General features: G+C 48.8%; 1 protein-coding gene across 3 annotated transcripts; it reads left to right on the top strand.

The window, feature by feature from the left end:
- The first annotated feature begins 1937 nt into the window (after positions 1-1937).
- DORIP1 (dopamine receptor interacting protein 1) lies at positions 1938-18162 on the top strand. 3 transcript variants are annotated; one of them, XM_075130035.1, is made up of 7 exons: positions 1939-2037; positions 4437-4545; positions 5417-5605; positions 5901-6425; positions 9089-9178; positions 13493-13627; positions 17712-18162. In XM_075130035.1, exons 4-7 carry the CDS (start codon positions 5902-5904, stop codon positions 17905-17907), a joined length of 945 nt encoding a protein of 314 aa, XP_074986136.1. In that variant the 5' UTR covers positions 1939-2037; positions 4437-4545; positions 5417-5605; position 5901; the 3' UTR covers positions 17908-18162. The 3 variants fall into 3 exon arrangements, with proteins under 3 accessions (XP_074986135.1, XP_074986136.1, XP_074986134.1); XM_075130033.1 differs by lacking the exon at positions 5417-5605; XM_075130034.1 differs by lacking the exons at positions 4437-4545; positions 5417-5605 and having other exon boundaries at positions 1938-2037.

Raw genomic sequence — 18162 nt, 5'->3', positions numbered from 1 at the left:
CAGGAGAGCAGGGGGCCGGGGGGGTGGGGGGGGACCTTTTGTAGTGATAATCAAGGTGGGCCATTTCCAGCAGTTGACAAGAATGTCTGAGGAACAGTGGGGGGGTTGTCCCTGTTTTTCCCTCTCTCTTGGCAGTGAGAGGGTTTTGTATCCCTTCCCTTGTCTCATGTTTTGGGAGAGGGGATAAAATCTTAATTCTTCCATCTCTCAGAGCTGGGCAGCCTTGGGGACCTGAGGGCTGATACTGGAGAGAGGATGTGAGAGGTCCGCAGCGATGGAACTGGGAGTTTTGGCCATGTTTATTTTGGGGTATGTTGTTCCAGCCTGATGCCAGCAGTGAAATGGCTTTGGTTTATTCTCACGGGAAAAATGAATGGCTACAACTTCTCCTCCTCCTTAGGTTCTCTGTATAGGATTTTAGAGGAAATGTGCATGCTGCAAGTGTAACGCAGACAGACCCCAGTCATCCGTGGGACCTCTGGAGCTTAAGGCATGAGCCTCTACCGCATGAGCTAAAAGCCAACTGGCTGTTAGCGAAGGCTGTAGAGCAGACTCATTTTATCCTGTAGCTGCCCAATTAGGGAAAGCTGGTTCTCAAGAGAATTCACCAACCAAAGCACAAAATATTCTTGTCTGCTTGTAATAAACATATTGTCTGGTCCCAATCACCTGCCCCGTGTCAGGATTCTGCAGATGACCAGGCCTCTCACATGCAGGGGTATTATGAGCAGGCTGCCACAGATTTACGGCCTGTCCTCTGAGACAGATGAGAATGCAAAAACTAAATGACAGGCTCCACACCCCTGGAGGGGGAATAATGATAATAATAAACACCCCTCTGGGAAACAGACACCCCTGTGATGCCCTGGCTCTTCAGCTCCTCCCATATTGGCACGCCCCACCCCCTCCTAAAGCCGCGCCCCTCACCCTTTAGTCCCGCCCATGTCTCTCCAGCCCCCCCATCCCCACAGCCCCGCCCCTCACCCTTTAGTCCGGCCCACGTCTCTCCAGCCCCCTCCCCACAGCCCCGCCCCTCACCCTTTAGTCCGGCCCACGTCTCTCCAGCCCCCTCCCCACAGCCCCATCCCTCACCCTATAGTCCCGCCCACGTCTCTCCAGCCCCCCTCCCCACAGCCCCGCCCCTCACCCTTTAGCCCCGCCCACGTCTCTCCAGCCCCCCTCCCCACAGCCCCGTCCCTCACCCTATAGTCCCGCCCACGTCTCTCCAGCCCCCGCCTCCCCACAGCCCCGCCCCTCACCCTTTAGTCCGGCCCACGTCTCTCCAGCCCCCTCCCCACAGCCCCATCCCTCACCCTATAGTCCCGCCCACGTCTCTCCAGCCCCCCTCCCCACAGCCCCGCCCCTCACCCTATAGTCCCGCCCACGTCTCTCCAGCCCCCCTCCCCACAGCCCCGCCCCTCACCCTATAGTCCCGCCCACGTCTCTCCAGCCCCCGCCTCCCCACAGCCCCGCCCCTCACCCTTTAGCCCCGCCCACGTCTCTCCAGCCCCCCTCCCCACAGCCCCGCCTCTCCCCTTTTAGCCCCGCCCACGTCTCTCCAGCCCCCCTCCCCACAGCCCCGCCTCTCCCCTTTTAGCCCCGCCCACGTCTCTCCAGCCCCCCCTCATCCCCACAGCCCCGCCCCTCACCCTTTAGCCCCGCCCACGTCTCTCCAGCCCCCGCCTCCCCACAGCCCCGCCTGGCCCTGCTCTGTCCTGCCCCTCGGTCCCAGAGTCGGACCCCTCAACCTGCAGCCCCGCCCCGCCCCTCTCCTCTTGCCCCGCCCCGCCCCGCCCCTCTCCTCTCGCCCGGCCCCGCCCCTCTCCTCTCGCCCGGCCCCGCCCCTCTCGCCCGGCCCCGCCCCGCCCCGCCCCGCAGCCCGTCCGGGCGGGGCCGGTGACGCCGGGAGGCGGGGGGCGGGGCCCCTCCGTAATGACAAGCGGCGGCCGGGCCTGGCCGGGCCGTGGCGCGGCGCGGCGCGCTTGGGCCGCGGGGTCGATGTGGCGGCCGGGGGGGCGCTCGGCGCGGCCGGCACAGGTACGGGGAGCGGCCTAGGCCCGCGGGGGGCAGGAGAATGTGGGGGGCTGGTCCTGGGGGGGACCTGCCTGGGGGCAGAGCGTCGGGGGGGGAGAGGTTGGATCTGGGGGGGCCCATGGGGACCTGCCGGGGGGCAGAGCGTCGGGGGGGGAGAGGTTGGATCTGGGGGGGGCCATGGGGACCTGCCGGGGGGCAGAGCGTCGGGGGGGGAGAGGTTGGATCTGGGGGGGCCCATGGGGACCTGCCGGGGGGCAGAGCGTCGGGGGGGGAGAGGTTGGATCTGGGGGGGGCCATGGGGACCTGCCGGGGGGCAGAGCGTCGGGGGGGGAGAGGTTGGATCTGGGGGGGCCCATGGGGACCTGCCGGGGGGCAGAGCGTCGGGGGGGGAGAGGTTGGATCGGGGGGGGCCATGGGGACCTGCCGGGGGGCAGAGCGTCGGGGGGGGAGAGGTTGGATCTGGGGGGCCATGGGGACCTGCCGGGGGGCAGAGCGTCGGGGGGGGAGAGGTTGGATCGGGGGGGGCCATGGGGACCTGCCGGGGGGCAGAGCGTCGGGGGGGGAGAGGTTGGATCTGGGGGGGGCCATGGGGACCTGCCGGGGGGCAGAGCGTCGGGGGGGGGAGAGGTTGGATCTGGGGGGGCCCATGGGGACCTGCCGGGGGGCAGAGGGTCGGGGGGGGACAGGTTGGATCTGGGGGGGGGCCCATGGGGACCTGCGGGGGGGCAGAGCGTCGGGGGAGGGGAGGTTGGATCGGGGGGGGCCCATGGGGACCTGCTGGGGGGCAGAGCGTCGGGGGGGTTGGATCTATGGGGCCTGTGGGGGACTCATGGGGGGCTGGTCATGGGTGGGGCCTGTGGGGGACCCATGGGGGTGGAGCGGGGAGGTTGGATCTATGGGGCCTGGGGGGGAGCCATGGCAACTGAGGACCCATGGGGGTGCTGGTGGGTGGGACCTGCTGGGGAGGGTGGAGGGCCTGTGTGGTGAGGGAGGATCTGTGGGGGACCCATGGAGGTGGGGGGGGGTGAGGATCAAGGAGGAGGAAGAGGACCAGTGGGGGTTCTTGGGGGCTGGTGATGGGTGGGACCTCCTGGGGGAGCAGAGGGTCTGGGGTGGGGAGAGGAGGACCCAGGGGGCTGGTGCCAGGGGAGGGAATCTGTGGCGGGAGCAGAGGGTTTGGGGGCGGAGGAGAAGGAGGACCCATCGGGGTTGGGGGGGTGCTGGTGGCACCTGTTGGGGTGCAGATGGCCTGTGTGGGGGACCCATGAGGGTTGTGGGGGGGATGATTGCTGGTGGTGGGTGGGGTTACCACAGGGGTTGTTGTGGGGAGAGTCTTGTGATCCTTCCCCCTGCGCTGCCTCCATTGGGCCAGGTGGCTGCTGCCCTAATGGACCCTCCCCTGTGCCTAATCCCTCTCCCCAGGCCACCGCAAGAGGTGACCCAGCCCTGGCTCTGGGGCAGAGCCCAGGGCCATCCCATGGGCCCAGCTCTGCAGAGCTCCTCTCATTCGAGTCGCAGCCTGGCCTGGCAGCGCCCCACGAGTGGGAGGAGCGCTGGGTGTACACCTGTTGCCGAAGGGCACTGGTGGTGGGAGCTGGGCAAGGTGGAGGCAGGTGGGTTGCTTGCTCCCTCCTGGCATTGTTAGCACCCCTTGAGCAGCATGGTGCTTGTGCCCAAGTGAAGTGGTGGGCCCTGAGCAGAACCCCAGGGAGAGAGAGCGCAGCAGCTTCCCCTGCCCTTTGGGACCCAAAGAGCTAACGCTGCAGATTAGCTTCTGGCAGAAACAAGCAGTTGCTCCTGAGCAGTAGTGATAGGGGAGATGATGTGACAATTAGGAGTGTTTCTGTCACTGTCTGAGCTTTTGAACTGTCTCAAGTCCCTGTGTTCTCTCTGTTTTCTATCCCCAACCCCCCGTTTCTCCTTCATGTCTTTTGCTTTGTCATCTTTTGGCCTGTACTTTCTACCCTATTCAAGCTGTAATGGCAGAGAACGTAGGGTCTAAATAACCAAGCAAAGTTCATGGATTGAAGAGTAATGGACTTGTGCTGAGTTTCTTGGTTATAATTAACTGATGCCTTACTGTTTAAGTAGTCTGTAGTTTTAGTCCACATTCTTTTCCTACGCTGAAGCCAGAAATTATGATCTATATTTCTCTTATCTTTATAGGGCCATAACTTGAAATAAAAGCCCAAAGAAAATGACTTTGCTAGAAACTGTATATGGTGGCATAGGGGCTCAACTTCTTCCCATATGAAAAATGGAGGTCTTTGAACACAGTCCACAGGACTAAAATGCTTTTGAGTTTGGAAGCCTTAAGTTTTAACTTGCAAGGAGCCACAAAAAGCCTTAGGTTTTACAGTAGTTATTGCCTAAATATTAACCATGAAACTTTTCTTCCCCAGAGAAAAAGCCTTATATCTGAATACTGATGTAGTATAGTAGAACCTCAGAGTTACGAACGGCAGAGTTACAAACTGACCAGTCAACCGCACACTTCATTTGGAAATGGAGGTATGCAATCGGGCAGCAGCAGAGACGAAAAGAAGCAAATACAGTATAATACTGTGTTTAAATGTAAACTAAAAAAATTAAGGGAAATCCGCTTTTTTCTGCACAGTAAAGTTTCAAAGCTGTACTAAGTCAATGTTCAATTGTAAACTTTTGAAGAAACAAACAATATTCAGAATTCTGAACAATGTCCATTCCTGAAGTGCTCATAACACTGAGGTTCTCCTGCAAATGCTAGTGCTTCCTAAAACTAGGGGGTCCTAAACACTTCTGCAGCACTAGAGTAACAAAACCCTAAACACAGCTCATTCTGGACTAATACTTTATCAATAATGTATTGTCATTTCACTGTGTAGAGCACTGAATGGTTCAGAATTCAAATGCAGCATTACCCTAGCATGTTGTAAAAATCAGACATTGGGCCAAAAAGACCCTTTCTGTAGTGGTTAAAACTGATATGTCACAGTATTCAGGGATTCCTTGATTTCAAGTTACTTTCAGCTTAACTAAGCTAAACTGAGTATAACTGCCTCACATTTCTCTATGGTAACTGTCCTCTAAAGTAACCTATATAGTCGGAAGAAAGAAAAGGAGGACTTGTGGCACCTTAGAGACTAACAAATTTATTTGAGCATAAGCTTTCGTGAGCTACAGCCCACTTCATCGGATGCATTCAGTGGAAAATACAGTGGGGAGATTTATATACACAGAGAACATGAAACTATGGGTGTTACCATACACACTAAATCTCCCCACTGTATTTTCCACTGAATACATCTGATGAAGTGGGCTGTAGCTCACGAAAGCTTATGCTCAAATAAATTTGTTAGTCTGTAAGGTGCCACAAGTACTCCTTTTGTTTTTGCAAATACAGACTAACACGGCTGCTACTCTGAAACCTATATAGCTGGGTGACAAACAGTGGGCAGTGACTAACCACAGATTATATTCACAAGAAAACACATCTTGTGCCAGCCAGTCAGCCCGCCTGGACTCTAGGGGAGATAACAGCATCCTTGATATGTGAGTGACTCATCCCTTCTTGCAGACTGAATCTCTCAAGGTACAGCTTAATGCCTCCAATGCCCACTCATGCTTTACTAAAGAAAGTCTTAGTGATTAATTTTAAAGACCCGTAATTAGCTGGGTCAAATGGGAAGAAACCTATATCTAAACTAGGAAATCTCAGAGCCATTTGATTCTTAGCAGGGGCTGCTCCTGACAGTTCATGGAAGCCTTGTATACTGGTAGCCCTTGAATTAAGTTCTGGTCCACTCACTGTATATTCTAAGTGTGTGCCTGTTCCAAAACTGAATGCTTTTGGTACAATATAGTCATACTTTTTCTCTTAATTGCAGGATGAAGACACTGTTTGAGGAGATCAAAGCATCAATTAAAAATAATTATGATCCAGACCGCTCATTTTGGAGGCCTGTGCTCCCTTGGGGAGGGGTTTTTACTATCAAAGCTGGCCGTAAAGCTGTATCTTGCACACCACTTTATGTTGAAATAAATCTGAAAAATACTTGCACTATAGATGGATTCTTGATGTTGTTGTATGTCATTCTGCATGAAAATGAACACTTCCCCAAGGAACTCTCCCTTCATTTAGGTAGAGAGTTTGTCGACTACTTTCTTTACTTAATGGACACCTATAATTTTACAACGGTGAAGCTGCTTTGGATTTGGGACAAGATGGAGAAGCAACAGTACAAATCTGAAGTTCACAAAGCTTCACTGGAAATCGATTTATTTGGAAATGAGCATGATAACTTTACAAAGAATCTAGAAAGTCTCATGTCTACCATTCAAGAGAGCTACTGTTCAAATTCGAGGTGTCCAACTCGTATGCAGGAAGATCCACAGAGAACAATTAACATAAAGTAAGTTGCTGTACATACTGGCATGCAACTGTGATAAAATAAACTTCTTCAAAGGGGGCTGCAACTCACCTTTTTAAAAGATCTGTATTTGTCAAAGTGCTAGAATACAACTCTGGTTGTATGTAACTGTAGCAAATGCGTACATCCTGTGTACTCAAATCATTCCTCTTAAGATCTTGCTGTAGGAGACTTAGAAATGAACCCTTCTGGCCTAGGGTTGGCTAACAGTGTGGTTTTCTTTTTTTTTTTTTAAAGAATATTGCATTAATTGCAGCAGAGCATGTCTCTAATATTCTACACGGCAGTGCTAAAGTTTTTAATTGATTTTGATGCTCACTGATTCAGTGGGAGTGCTGGCTTGGAGAGCTGTTCAACAAATACTGCTGGGTTGGGCTTTCTTCCCTCTCTGCTTGGAGCATGTGATATGAGAATTGCTCTCTTGCATTCATAGCTGTTGACTTATTGTGACTAAGAACTCTCCAGAGGTGCCTGTCATTCATGCGGGGTCCTCGCTACAGATTAACACTTGCAAAATAAATTACCTGCCTAAAATGGATTGGTTTTTCCACAGTAAAGAATAAATAGTTGTTTTGCCCTGTCCCAATACTAACCCTAGTAAATGTGTCCCCAGTGGCTTGGTGGAGTTGACCTTTGCAGTTATACCTAGAAATTAACAGAGGGAGGTTCAAATGGACAAAAGTAGCAGGGAGAGGGAGTCTCAAAGTTGAGCATCCTTAACAGAAAAATTTCTGTTGGCAGCTCCAGCTCTCAAACGGAGGGGCTCTAGCACCTCTGATTGGAACTGGGGCAATAGGTTGCTGGGGGAGAGCTACTTTCTCAGGCAGCAAGTTCCCAGACCACTGAGGATACTTCAGATGCTGGAGTAATGTGCTTTTGTGTTGAAACTCTAAATTACATTATTAAGCAAGTTGTTGCACTCTCCACTCTAGTTTCTTAGTGGTCTCAGCTTGTACCCAAGTCCAGAGTGTATTACACTAAAACACATACAAAGTCTGACAAGAGGGGGGCTAAGAAGTGAGTCTTGGAGAAGATGCGGGAAGGCCTTCATTTCTTAAATGAAGTACATTAGGCCAAAACACACATCTCTGGGGTTATGAATTCTGTTGACCTGCTCAGAATGATCACTGAAAGAGCTAGAAATGTAGTTTTACTACCTGACTCTCAAATCTGTCTAGCAGAAACTTTGAGAGCTCTTGCTGCGTCAGTGGTACCAGTATGAATCATGATCAGTGATTCTTCACCCTCCTCTACTGGAATCCTGTCTACTTCTGCCATGAGGTTTTTATACTAGCAGCTGATGCAGATGCGGTTAAGTTACAACTGCAGCATATTGACCACATGGTAAGGCACAGGGCTCTCTGCTACAACTTCGTAAGTTCTCTCTTGCAGATTGTGGTGTTGGCTTTCATGGGCTTGAAAGTCTGCTGGACTTAAATACTTCAGATTTTGAATTTTTACCCTTTCACTGCAGGCATTGTGCATCAATGAAAGCATTTTTCCAACTTGTAGAGTTCAGTTTCTTAGCTGGTCAGGTCAACCTTACTCTGCTCAATGGTGACCCAGATGCTATGTAATTGTCCTGTGCTTGAATTACAGCGCTGTACCCTCAAGATGTTAATTTCGTACAACAATAAGTATAGCAATTAAGGCTTTGTTTCAACCATTCTTTGTCTGATTTAATAGTTGGATGAGAAATCACATTCCAAAACAGGTGCTCTAAACTTCTTTTAGAGGTAGAAGAGAAATTTGTCTAATCCCTCCTGTCACGTATGAGCTTTTAAGGGCTGGGTCTGTGCTCCGAGGTAACAGCAGTTTTTAGGTTTAATACCTTCCATACGAGAGACTTTCAAGGGCTTGCTGTTTTAACATTGACTCTTTAACAGGGGACTCTTAAAACATTAGTGCTGCAACCTAACAGACCACTACCTTCTAAATATACACTGCTTCCCCAGTGAGGCATGCCAGCTAATCAATGAAGCCTTTCTGAGTGGGTTTAAGGTGGTTTTCTCAGACTGGTTTAAAAACACAGAAATCCCTGTGCTCAATGGTTGTACTGTGAAAATGAATATGGTGCTGAACAGTATGTAGAAACACCTTTTGCGGTCTATATTTGAAATATGTGATGTATCAACCAAGCACCAGTCCTCCTGTCTATACTCTGTTCTGTATTTCATACATTTCTTCTGAGTAAGGTATTTGGACTACCTGACTCTACACAAACACCAGGGAGGAAGGGAAAGGAAGGTCTGATGGAAACTCTTGTGGGTGATCCTAGAGTACAGAATAGGACAGAGCCTTTTAGCTTTATTATGGAATACATGCCATGAACAAATGTATCGTAACATTGACAAGATGAGATCAGGTTTAGCTGACTGTTTGCAGAGCTGAAAGACTTGACTCTCAGTAGCAGAGGTCTCAATATGACAGTCATGTTCAGGAAAAGTTGGTTTAGAGTTTTAGACAAAATGTTTTCAATATTTGAGTTAAAGTAGCTGGGTTCTTGGACAAGAAACAGCCTTCAAAAGACTCTTTTCATGGGATGATGGATTTTTTTTGTATTGAGTTTAGGCATTACTCTTTGTGGTTAAATGATACTATGTAAGTACAGAATAAATCTGATCAAATGTCCCTAACTATTTCAGTCCTCCCCAAGAAATTCCTCATGGAGACTTGATTCAGCGGGCAGTAGATGAATTATTCTGTTCCAAGATAGAGCTGTGTGAACAGTATGGGTAAGTGCATAATAGATATTAAAGTGTGTATTTGCTATCCTAGAGGGTGCACTTGCTCACAGCTAAACAAAACCTTTTCCTTGGATTGAAATGTTCTGTGCTTGGTCTCGGCCCAAAGATGACATTGGACCTCTCAAACGGCACACATTTTTCCATGGGTTCCTGCAGGGGGGCTGCCTTTCATAAACCCAGAACCAGCAGCTATATCCACACCTGCTGCTCCTGCCTACCAAACACGCTGATCTATCCCTGTACAATATAGGGGGCTGAACAGTCTGGAGGGGGGGTGAGGAGAAACAATGATGGTGTATTCAGAGTAGCAGCCGTGTTAGTCTGTATTCGCAAAAAGAAAAGGAGGACTTGTGGCACCTTAGAGACTAACCAATTGATTTGAGCATAAGCTTTCGTGAGCTACAGATCACTTCATCAGATGTTGGCAAAGGAAAATCTGAGGTTCCAAATCTGAGAGGCTTGTGTGGAAGGGAAAAATCCAGGGGCAACATCTGGGGGAAATTTTTGGACTAAGTTGCGGGGAGGGAAGAGGTCAATGAGAGGGGTGAGATTGCAGAATGGGAAGAGCAAAACAGACAGTGGGGGATTGAGTCAGCAGATTGCTAGAGACATTGTCATATTTTTAAGGTCCGGCTTGACAAAGCCCTGGCTGGGATGATTTAGTTGGGGATTGGCCCTGCTTTGAGCAGGGGGTTGGACTAGATGACCTCCTGAGGTCCCTTCCAACCCTGATATTCTATGATATTCTTACAACTTGGTTCGGGTAAATGGATCCAAGAGCCCAGGATGGGGTGGGATGTGGGCTAGGAAGAAGCATGCCAAGCCAGATTCACAATAGTGTTCTCTGAGTTGGTGTTATAATGTACGCTCACCACCAGAGTGCCTCCTTATAGCAAAACCAGACATCTCAGGCCAAACACTTGTCAGAATTATCTGGGTATATCTCAATCCTATCCCTGCCAGCAGGGAGGCCTCAAGCACTGGTGTCCCTTGGTTCCTTCTGGTCTCTGCCTGCAGCATGTAATAGGCTAGTTTCCTGTGGGTTGTAAGACTTGAGTCTAATTTCAGTGGTTGGGTTTAGTGTACAGGTGCTGAATGGTGCTGGAGGCCTGTGATATACAGAAGATCAGATTAGATGAGCTGGTGATTCCTTCTGGCCTTCAAGTCTATAATTCTGCCCCAGTTTCCCTCTGCTAGACCCATCGCTATCTAGCCACTTGTTGATTCTTTGTTATGACCTCAGCGCTCTGGCCAGGTTAATAGTAGTCCTTTCCCCTCCGAGTGTTAGTCATATACCTCAAGCAGCCCATTGCCCTAGATGAGGGGCGCACGGTCCCTGGCCTCTCTGAGCATGTTGAAAGCCTTACTAAATCATCTTGCTGGGTTTGAAGGGGAAGTGAGGTCTGCACACTCCTCAGGGTTCCAGGCCAGGGCCATGGCATGAAGTGGTTGGCACTGCTCTCACCCCCTCACTGTTTCTCTGGTCTATTTCCTACGGGGCCTCTGAGTCAGAGAGAGGGGTCTTCTCTTCTAGAGGATCTGGTTTCCTGAGCAGTTTGTCCCCAGTGTGTTTCTATAGGCGCCTGCTCTCAGTGGCTTCCCCATCTCTCTAGCAGCCACTAGGCTGGGTTTCAAACCATCCTTCTGGTTTCCCTCCTTAAGACAAGAGGTTCCCCCCCACCACCACCTTTTCCGGAGCTGGGGCTGTATTTGACAGTCCCTCTCTGTCCCCTTTAAAGCAGTCATAGAATCATAGAATATAAGGGTTGGAAGGGACCCCAGAAGGTCATCTAGTCCAACCCCCTGCTCGAAGCAGGACCAATTCCCAGTTAAATCATCCCAGCCAGGGCTTTGTCAAGCCTGACCTTAAAAACCTCTAAGGAAGGAGATTCTACCACCTCCCTAGGTAACGCATTCCAGTGTTTCACCACCCTCTTAGTGAAAAAGTTTTTCCTAATATCCAATCTAAACCTCCCCCACTGCAGCTTGAGACCATTACTCCTCGTTCTGTCATCTGCTACCATTGAGAACAGTCTAGAGCCATCCTCTTTGGAACCCCCTTTCAGGTAGTTGAAAGCAGCTATCAAATCCCCCCTCATTCTTCCCTTCTGCAGGCTAAACAATCCCAGCTCCCTCAGCCTCTCCTCATAACTCATGTGTTCCAGACCCCTAATCATTTTTGTTGCCCTTCGCTGGACTCTCTCCAATTTATCCACATCCTTCTTGAAGTGTGGGGCCCAAAACTGGACACAGTACTCCAGATGAGGCCTCACCAATGTCGAATAGAGGGGAACGATCACGTCCCTCGATCTGCTCGCTATGCCCCTACTTATGCATCCCAAAATGCCATTGGCCTTCTTGGCAACAAGGGCACACTGCTGACTCATATCCAGCTTCTCGTCCACTGTCACCCCTAGGTCCTTTTCCGCAGAACTGCTGCCTAGCCATTCGGTCCCTAGTCTGTAGCTGTGCATTGGGTTCTTCCGTCCTAAGTGCAGGACCCTGCACTTATCCTTATTGAACCTCATCAGATTAACTCCCCTCAACTCTGCTTCTGGATCTGGGACTATGGTTCAGGTTGGTAATTTCTTCCCCGAAACAGAACATGACACAGCCGCCTCCCCCTGCCCTCCACACACATGCTCCTGGAGCTAGGGTTGTAACTTAGGCCAGCTGTAGAGCCTTAGGCACCTTCTTTCAGCTCACCCCTTATTCCCAGTTAGTCTCTAGGCTCCAATGGCTTAGCAGTCATGCCCTGCTGATGACTCCCTTGTTATGAAGGAAGAGGCAGCATGTAAACTGGCTCCCCTGCTAAAGGTCGTGCCCGTCGGCTGGGAGAGAGCAGAGCCTTGCCCTGCCCACTCTTCAAGGCTTCTGGGCCAGGCCTGTGATGAAACAATAATGGGGATTTCCTCCCAAACACTACTTATTACGGGACCATGTCCTCTCTTCCAGTATCTGAGGCCTTTGCACGTCCAACATCCCAAAAATCTTAAGGACCATGATGTGATGGTGGGGAGCTGATCCCTCACACCACTACCTTTTAGGGGACAGATCACCCTAGCACAGGAGATACGTCACTGTAATGCTTGAGTCCCTTTGTAGACCCAGGCCATAGTCCTCCCTTGTCTTCCTCCACTGAGACACCTCCAATTTGGGGTAGTGTCTGCTGTGTATTTTGCATACATCACTGCTGACCAGTACCAGAGGACCATTTAAAAATTCCAGCTGAAGGGGGTAACTAGCAACGGTGAAGGATCTGGGCCCCTGCTGCCCCAAGTGTCACCGTTGCATTTAACAGCAGTATCGCCTCAGATTACCAAAAAGAGATGCTCTGGACCCTTACAGTGGCATTTGCAAAGGTGCCTGAGAGTAAGGTGCCCAGCTCCTGCTGACTTTCAGTGAGATGTGGCACCTCATTCCCCCGGGCACCTGACAGTCCCTCCACCAAAGGACTGCTTGGTTCAAGCAGTAAGTTGGTAAGCAAAGAGTAAACTGGCTAGTGTCCTCTAAATTTACTGCAAATTATTGTTGCTCCTTGGCCTGAGCAGTTAGCCATTCTTCTGGACATAGCTGGGTTGTTTCTCTTAGGAGAGTGTGTTGACATGAGTTTGGTATCTTTAGTGCAGTCTTTGTTCCTGCTCTGCTCAGGAAAACAGGACTTTGGGTACATTCTTTATGAATAAACAGCCACCAATTTTCTTGCTCACTATTTCCAAGGCTGCCTCTCCATCCAATCTTTGTGCCCAAAGGAGCTCTGCCTCTATCCCCTCTGAGCCATGCTCACAACTATGTCAGAGGCAGAAAGCCAATCAGTCCCCTAGGAAACTCCTTGGGCTGCGTGAAGTGGCTGCTGATTGGCCTTTTATGTGTCCTGGTGCCTTGGGCAGCAGCTTCTGTTGGGTCCAGTTGTCATACTCCATAAAGGAGGTGAGTTGCTGCTTCTCTGTAGCCTGAATGAGGGATAGCCAGCACATCTATCAGCTTTCACAGGTCTGTGATTGCCTGTGGATCATATGCTCAAATAAATTTGTTAGTCTCTAAGGTGCCACAAGTCCTCCTGTTCTTTTTGCAGATACAGACTAACAGGTCTGCTACTCTGAAACCTGTGGATCAAAGACACACCGGATGACAGCCATTAACACCTTCCTGCATAATATAAACAAACCAAATTCTACTACAAGACAAAACCTGCCCTAATAAAGTGTAAACCTACAATCATGTCTGGATGTGAAATAAAAACTGTTTAATTGTACTGCGTGCCAAGTGAAATAATTGCCATTTCTGCTTCTCTACTTGCAGATGTAATGGGTTAAGAGAGTTCACCCAGAGAGTTTTCTGCCATGGGGCACCGCCTTTTGTTGTTTTAAATATGCAGCAATGGAAGCCAGAAGAACTGGCATATGTACCATATCATTTGGATTTATCTGATCACAAGTAAGTATTTTAAAACTATATTTAATGAGGCAAACAACGTCTCTTCACTTCGTGTTCTCAAGAGGAGTCCAACAATCCTTTTGAATAATCTGTAAAGGAAAGGGTGTTTTTTAGAGTCAATAGTAATGAAGCAGTATTGACGGTCATGCTCACTGTCCGTTTCTGCTAACTTCTTATTGTCAAAACCGTTTTAGAGCAGTTTTGTTTCAGAACCCACCTTCCTATTTTCTATTAATTATTGTAAATACATCTAACTGCAGATATTTCAAATGTATTATTACAGGACTTAGAGCCCTGTATACCAAAATGCTAGCTGAGACCCAGTTAAGCATCAGAGAACTTTGAATCCAAATTTTACTTCCTTAGCTTGCCTGACAAGGAGAAAGTGAAGGGTGATGTGACTGTCATAGAGGAGCAAAGAAGGAAACTGTTTACCCATAAAAAGAACATGGAGGACTTGTGGCACCTTAGAGACTAACCAATTTATTTGAGCATAAGCTTTCATGAGCTACAGCTCACTTCCTCGGATGCATACTGTGGAAAGTATAGAAGATCTTTTTATACACACAAAGCATGGAAAACAAAAATGGGTGTTTACCACTACAAAAGGTTTTCTCTCCCCCCACCCCACTCTCCTGCTGGTAATAGCTTATCTAAAGTGACCACTCTCCTTACAATGTGTATGATAATCAAGGTGGGCCATTTCCATCATACACATTGTAAGGAGAGTGGTCACTTTAGATAAGCTATTACCAGCAGGAGAGTGGGGTGGGGGGAGAGAAAACCTTTTGTAGTGGTAAACACCCATTTTTGTTTTCCATGCTTTGTGTGTATAAAAAGATCTTCTATACTTTCCACAGTATGCATCCGAGGAAGTGAGCTGTAGCTCATGAAAGCTTATGCTCAAATAAATTGGTTAGTCTCTAAGGTGCCACAAGTCCTCCTTTTCTTTTTGCAAATACAGACTAACATGGCTGTTACTCTGAAACCTGTTTACCCATAAGATTCACAACAGAGCCCCCCACGTAGGCCCCATTTCCTACCTTCAGATGGTGGGGGGGAGCCCAGAAGACAGGTGGGAGTAAGATGGGTTAGTAGCCAACACTATGGGGATAGACTGAGGGCCTCAGCCCCACCCCCACAAGGTACTGTGTGTCTGTAGTGGTGGAAGGGTGAGGAAGAGGCCCATTGTATCCATAGTCAAAAGATGTGCTTTCACCCCTCCCTGATAAGCGCATCTTTCCTGGCAAGTGAGGAGAATAGAAGTAAACCAGCGGCAGATCCTGCTTCCCTTCCCAGAGGATTGTGAAGAGTGGTGGAGCTGTGGGCTGGGCCACCCCCCAAAGGCACTGTTGATACAGCAGGAGGGGACTAGCTTTCCTCTTCTGACACTAAGCAGCTAAGGGGTGATCCATGCCCCCATCCCTCCCCAGAAGACTGCAAGAGTCAGCTGAACTGTGGGCTGCTGCTCCCCCCTCTTGCCCTCTGAACTCACTGGCAGTGCAGCAGTGGGAGACCTGCTGGGAAGCTAAGAAATCGAGTGAACATTGGACCCTGGAGGATCACAGAGCAGCAGCTGTGCCAATTAGAGCCTCATCCCCTTCCCTCTCTGTGGAAGTCCTAGCAAGTGGAGGGAGCAGCACTGGGCATAAGGATAACAATACCACTGAGGGGAGTGGAAGGAATAGGTGTTTTTTCCCCATCTCCTGCTTCTCCCCCACCCCCCATCTCTGATCCTAGGCAGTGGTGAAAGGAGCAGAGGGTGTTCTTCTCCCTGGCCTTGTATAAGGTTGGGTCAAGCTAGCCTGGAGGCAGCTACAGTTAGAGTGCAGCACAGAGGGGAACAGCAGCGGGCCTTGCAGTTTCTGTCTCAAACACTGGTGATGGATGGTCACTGGACAAAAACTACCCACAAGGGAGAACAGGGCAACATGCAAACGAAGGAAGCGGAGGCCAAAGGAGAATCAGCGGCTATGGGGACAAGTACAACAGTGGCACAGATTAATTCCAGCTTAGCTGTGGTGCTGGAAACCCATGTCAGCAAGTTTTGAAGAAAAATTAACACAAACTTGACACTGTGGATAGTCAAACCAGCAGCAGCCATTAGACATGGACTTAAGAATGATCAGCATTGAGGTGGACGTGCAAGATGGGTTTGTTTCAGAGGTGTATTGAGGGGTAAACATGTTACAATATGTAGCGTACCCTAACTGAGGAGGCTACTCCCTTCTTCAGTAACACTTGAATTATTGCAGTGGGTCAGAAGTCATGGGCAATTAAGTTTTGAGTGGAGGTCTCATCACATGATGATCTTTAATTAAAGGTTCATCTTCCCTTCCTAGAGACACCAGAACAATCCTGAAGGGTTGGTAACCCTGTGTGTAATAGTGGCATGCAACTAACTCTTCTCTTAACCCAGTGGGGGATAGATTGCCAAGTAGGCAATAAGATCCATTTAAAAACAATATCAAATAATAGCATCACCAGGATCTAAAGAACAGGCCCTGATGAATGTTTGGGGTTTTTACACCCTCAGGGACTTTACTTTTGCTTCAGAAATTGCTATAACATGCTTAATAGACTGAATGAAATCTTTAAACATTAATGAAGTTATTATAATCCTTAGTGTTATATCTCTTAACCATATTCTGTCTTTTTGTGAAAAGAAAGCACAACTCAGAAAGAAGCTGGAATTTTAGAAATTTATTGTTAAGACAAATATTTTGTGAATAAAATGCAAAACTGTTGATTATAATGAAGAAAAATCCCTTGTACGATACATCCCAGGGTGTACTTTAAAGCAGTAATAAGGGGACAGTTACTGGAAAAAGAGACACACAGGCAAAAACCAGGCTGGCTTATAGGAGCAAAGTGACAGTTTGCAGAAGCAACCTAACATGACTAATAGTGCAGCTTTATAGCAAGAGCTTAAAAAAAACATAAAAATAGCTCTAGAAACATTGATAACAGAAAACCCCAGACAGCTCACCTGTGGGCCAAGGAAAGGTTCTCTGACTGGGGCACAAAGTCAGGCAGCTTGCTAGCTAGACTGATCTCTAATAGAAGACATAGAACTAATTGCTGTGAGGTCATGGTCCTGCTGAGAGTTTCCCGTGTGCATAGCTGTCACAGCACCACCTACTCAGGCCGCTTGCTTGTGGGCTAGCCACTCCTCAGTTTCCCCTCACTCAGGTGGGATCTCAAGACCCTCCCAGGCAGGTTTTACTGCCACACCCAAGTCTTTTTCTGGGCACAGTTTTATTCAAATATAAAAATATCAAAAACATCATAAGTTCTTCTGCTGACCCTGGGCTACGGTGCCCGGAGGCTTTTCTTCCTTGTCTTTCTCGGTGCTGAAAAGAGAATACCCCCACACTACCCTACCTCTCCTCCCATCCTTATGCTTCAGGGCCTACTGCAGAAGCACATCTCCTCGCAACTGAGTTTTCTCAGCCTTGATTCCTTGTCGGCTGGATCTGATAATTGAACAGGGCTGGCTGGCTCCAGGCCCCAAAGAAGCGGGCCACCCTGTCACAGCATATCGTAAGCTTTCCCTGAGTTTTGGAGTAAGCATCACTTAAAGGCCACCTGAGACCAAAGCACTAACTTTTGGTGCCGGCCTGTATTAAAATGCCATGCTCAGTAGAGTCATAGGTGTTAGAGTGCCCCATTTCTATTAGCTCATTCATTCCTTCTTCCCTGCCAATGCACAACTTCCCTCTGCCACATCATTCAGCAGCAACACGCTCCAGATTGATTTTGAAAGTTATTTTAATGCTTTTTCTTATACTAATTTGGAGTGAAGGGGACAGAAGATAAGCCTTTTCTGAAGAAAGGTCAGACTAGCAATATGTTATCTTGCCACAGCCTGTCACCCTTGCTCCAGGAATTGCTCAGATGGACATCAGTCAACTAGGGCAAGAAAACAGCTCACTTAGAGGAGTCAAGGGCAATGCTGGCTCCTCTCTACAACGATTTATAAGACAACTAAATGCCTGCCATTGTAGTAACATTCTTCTTTAGCATTTACTTCCAGAAAGAGCATGTTTGTGATGGTTACATCTTTGTTTGCCTTAATTTGCAGGTACTTATTGGAAGGTGCCACGTTGTTCAATAAAGAGGAGCATCATTATTCTGCAGCTTTCCAGATTGATGGGTATTGGATGCACTATGATGGCCTCAGAAATGTCAACTTAATTTTGTTAAATAAACCTCCAGAATTTCTTCTTTTGTCATCTCTAGTTTATATTAGAGCAGCAGAGAATAAATGGCATATCTAGACTATGGAGACAAAGTTAAATCACGTTCCCTTCTCTGCCACCAAAGCTGGCCCATCCCAAACGGAGGTCTATATTTTACGTATACTTGGTATCCAAGAAAGGAGTAGAACTACAGTAGTTCTGGTATTGTATCATCCAATGCTTACTCCAGGTAAAAATTTGAAATTGGAAACACTATGCAATTTTTTAAAACATTTGAGCTATTTTTATACAGGCAAATTTTTATGCTAAAATAAACAGGCAAAAAACCAAGAA

This window comes from Caretta caretta, chromosome 6 (assembly GCF_965140235.1).
Source record: "Caretta caretta isolate rCarCar2 chromosome 6, rCarCar1.hap1, whole genome shotgun sequence".
Lineage (NCBI taxonomy): Eukaryota > Metazoa > Chordata > Testudines > Cheloniidae > Caretta > Caretta caretta.
Note: the sequence above shows the minus strand (reverse complement) of the source record. Positions and strands in the feature narration are given on the sequence as shown.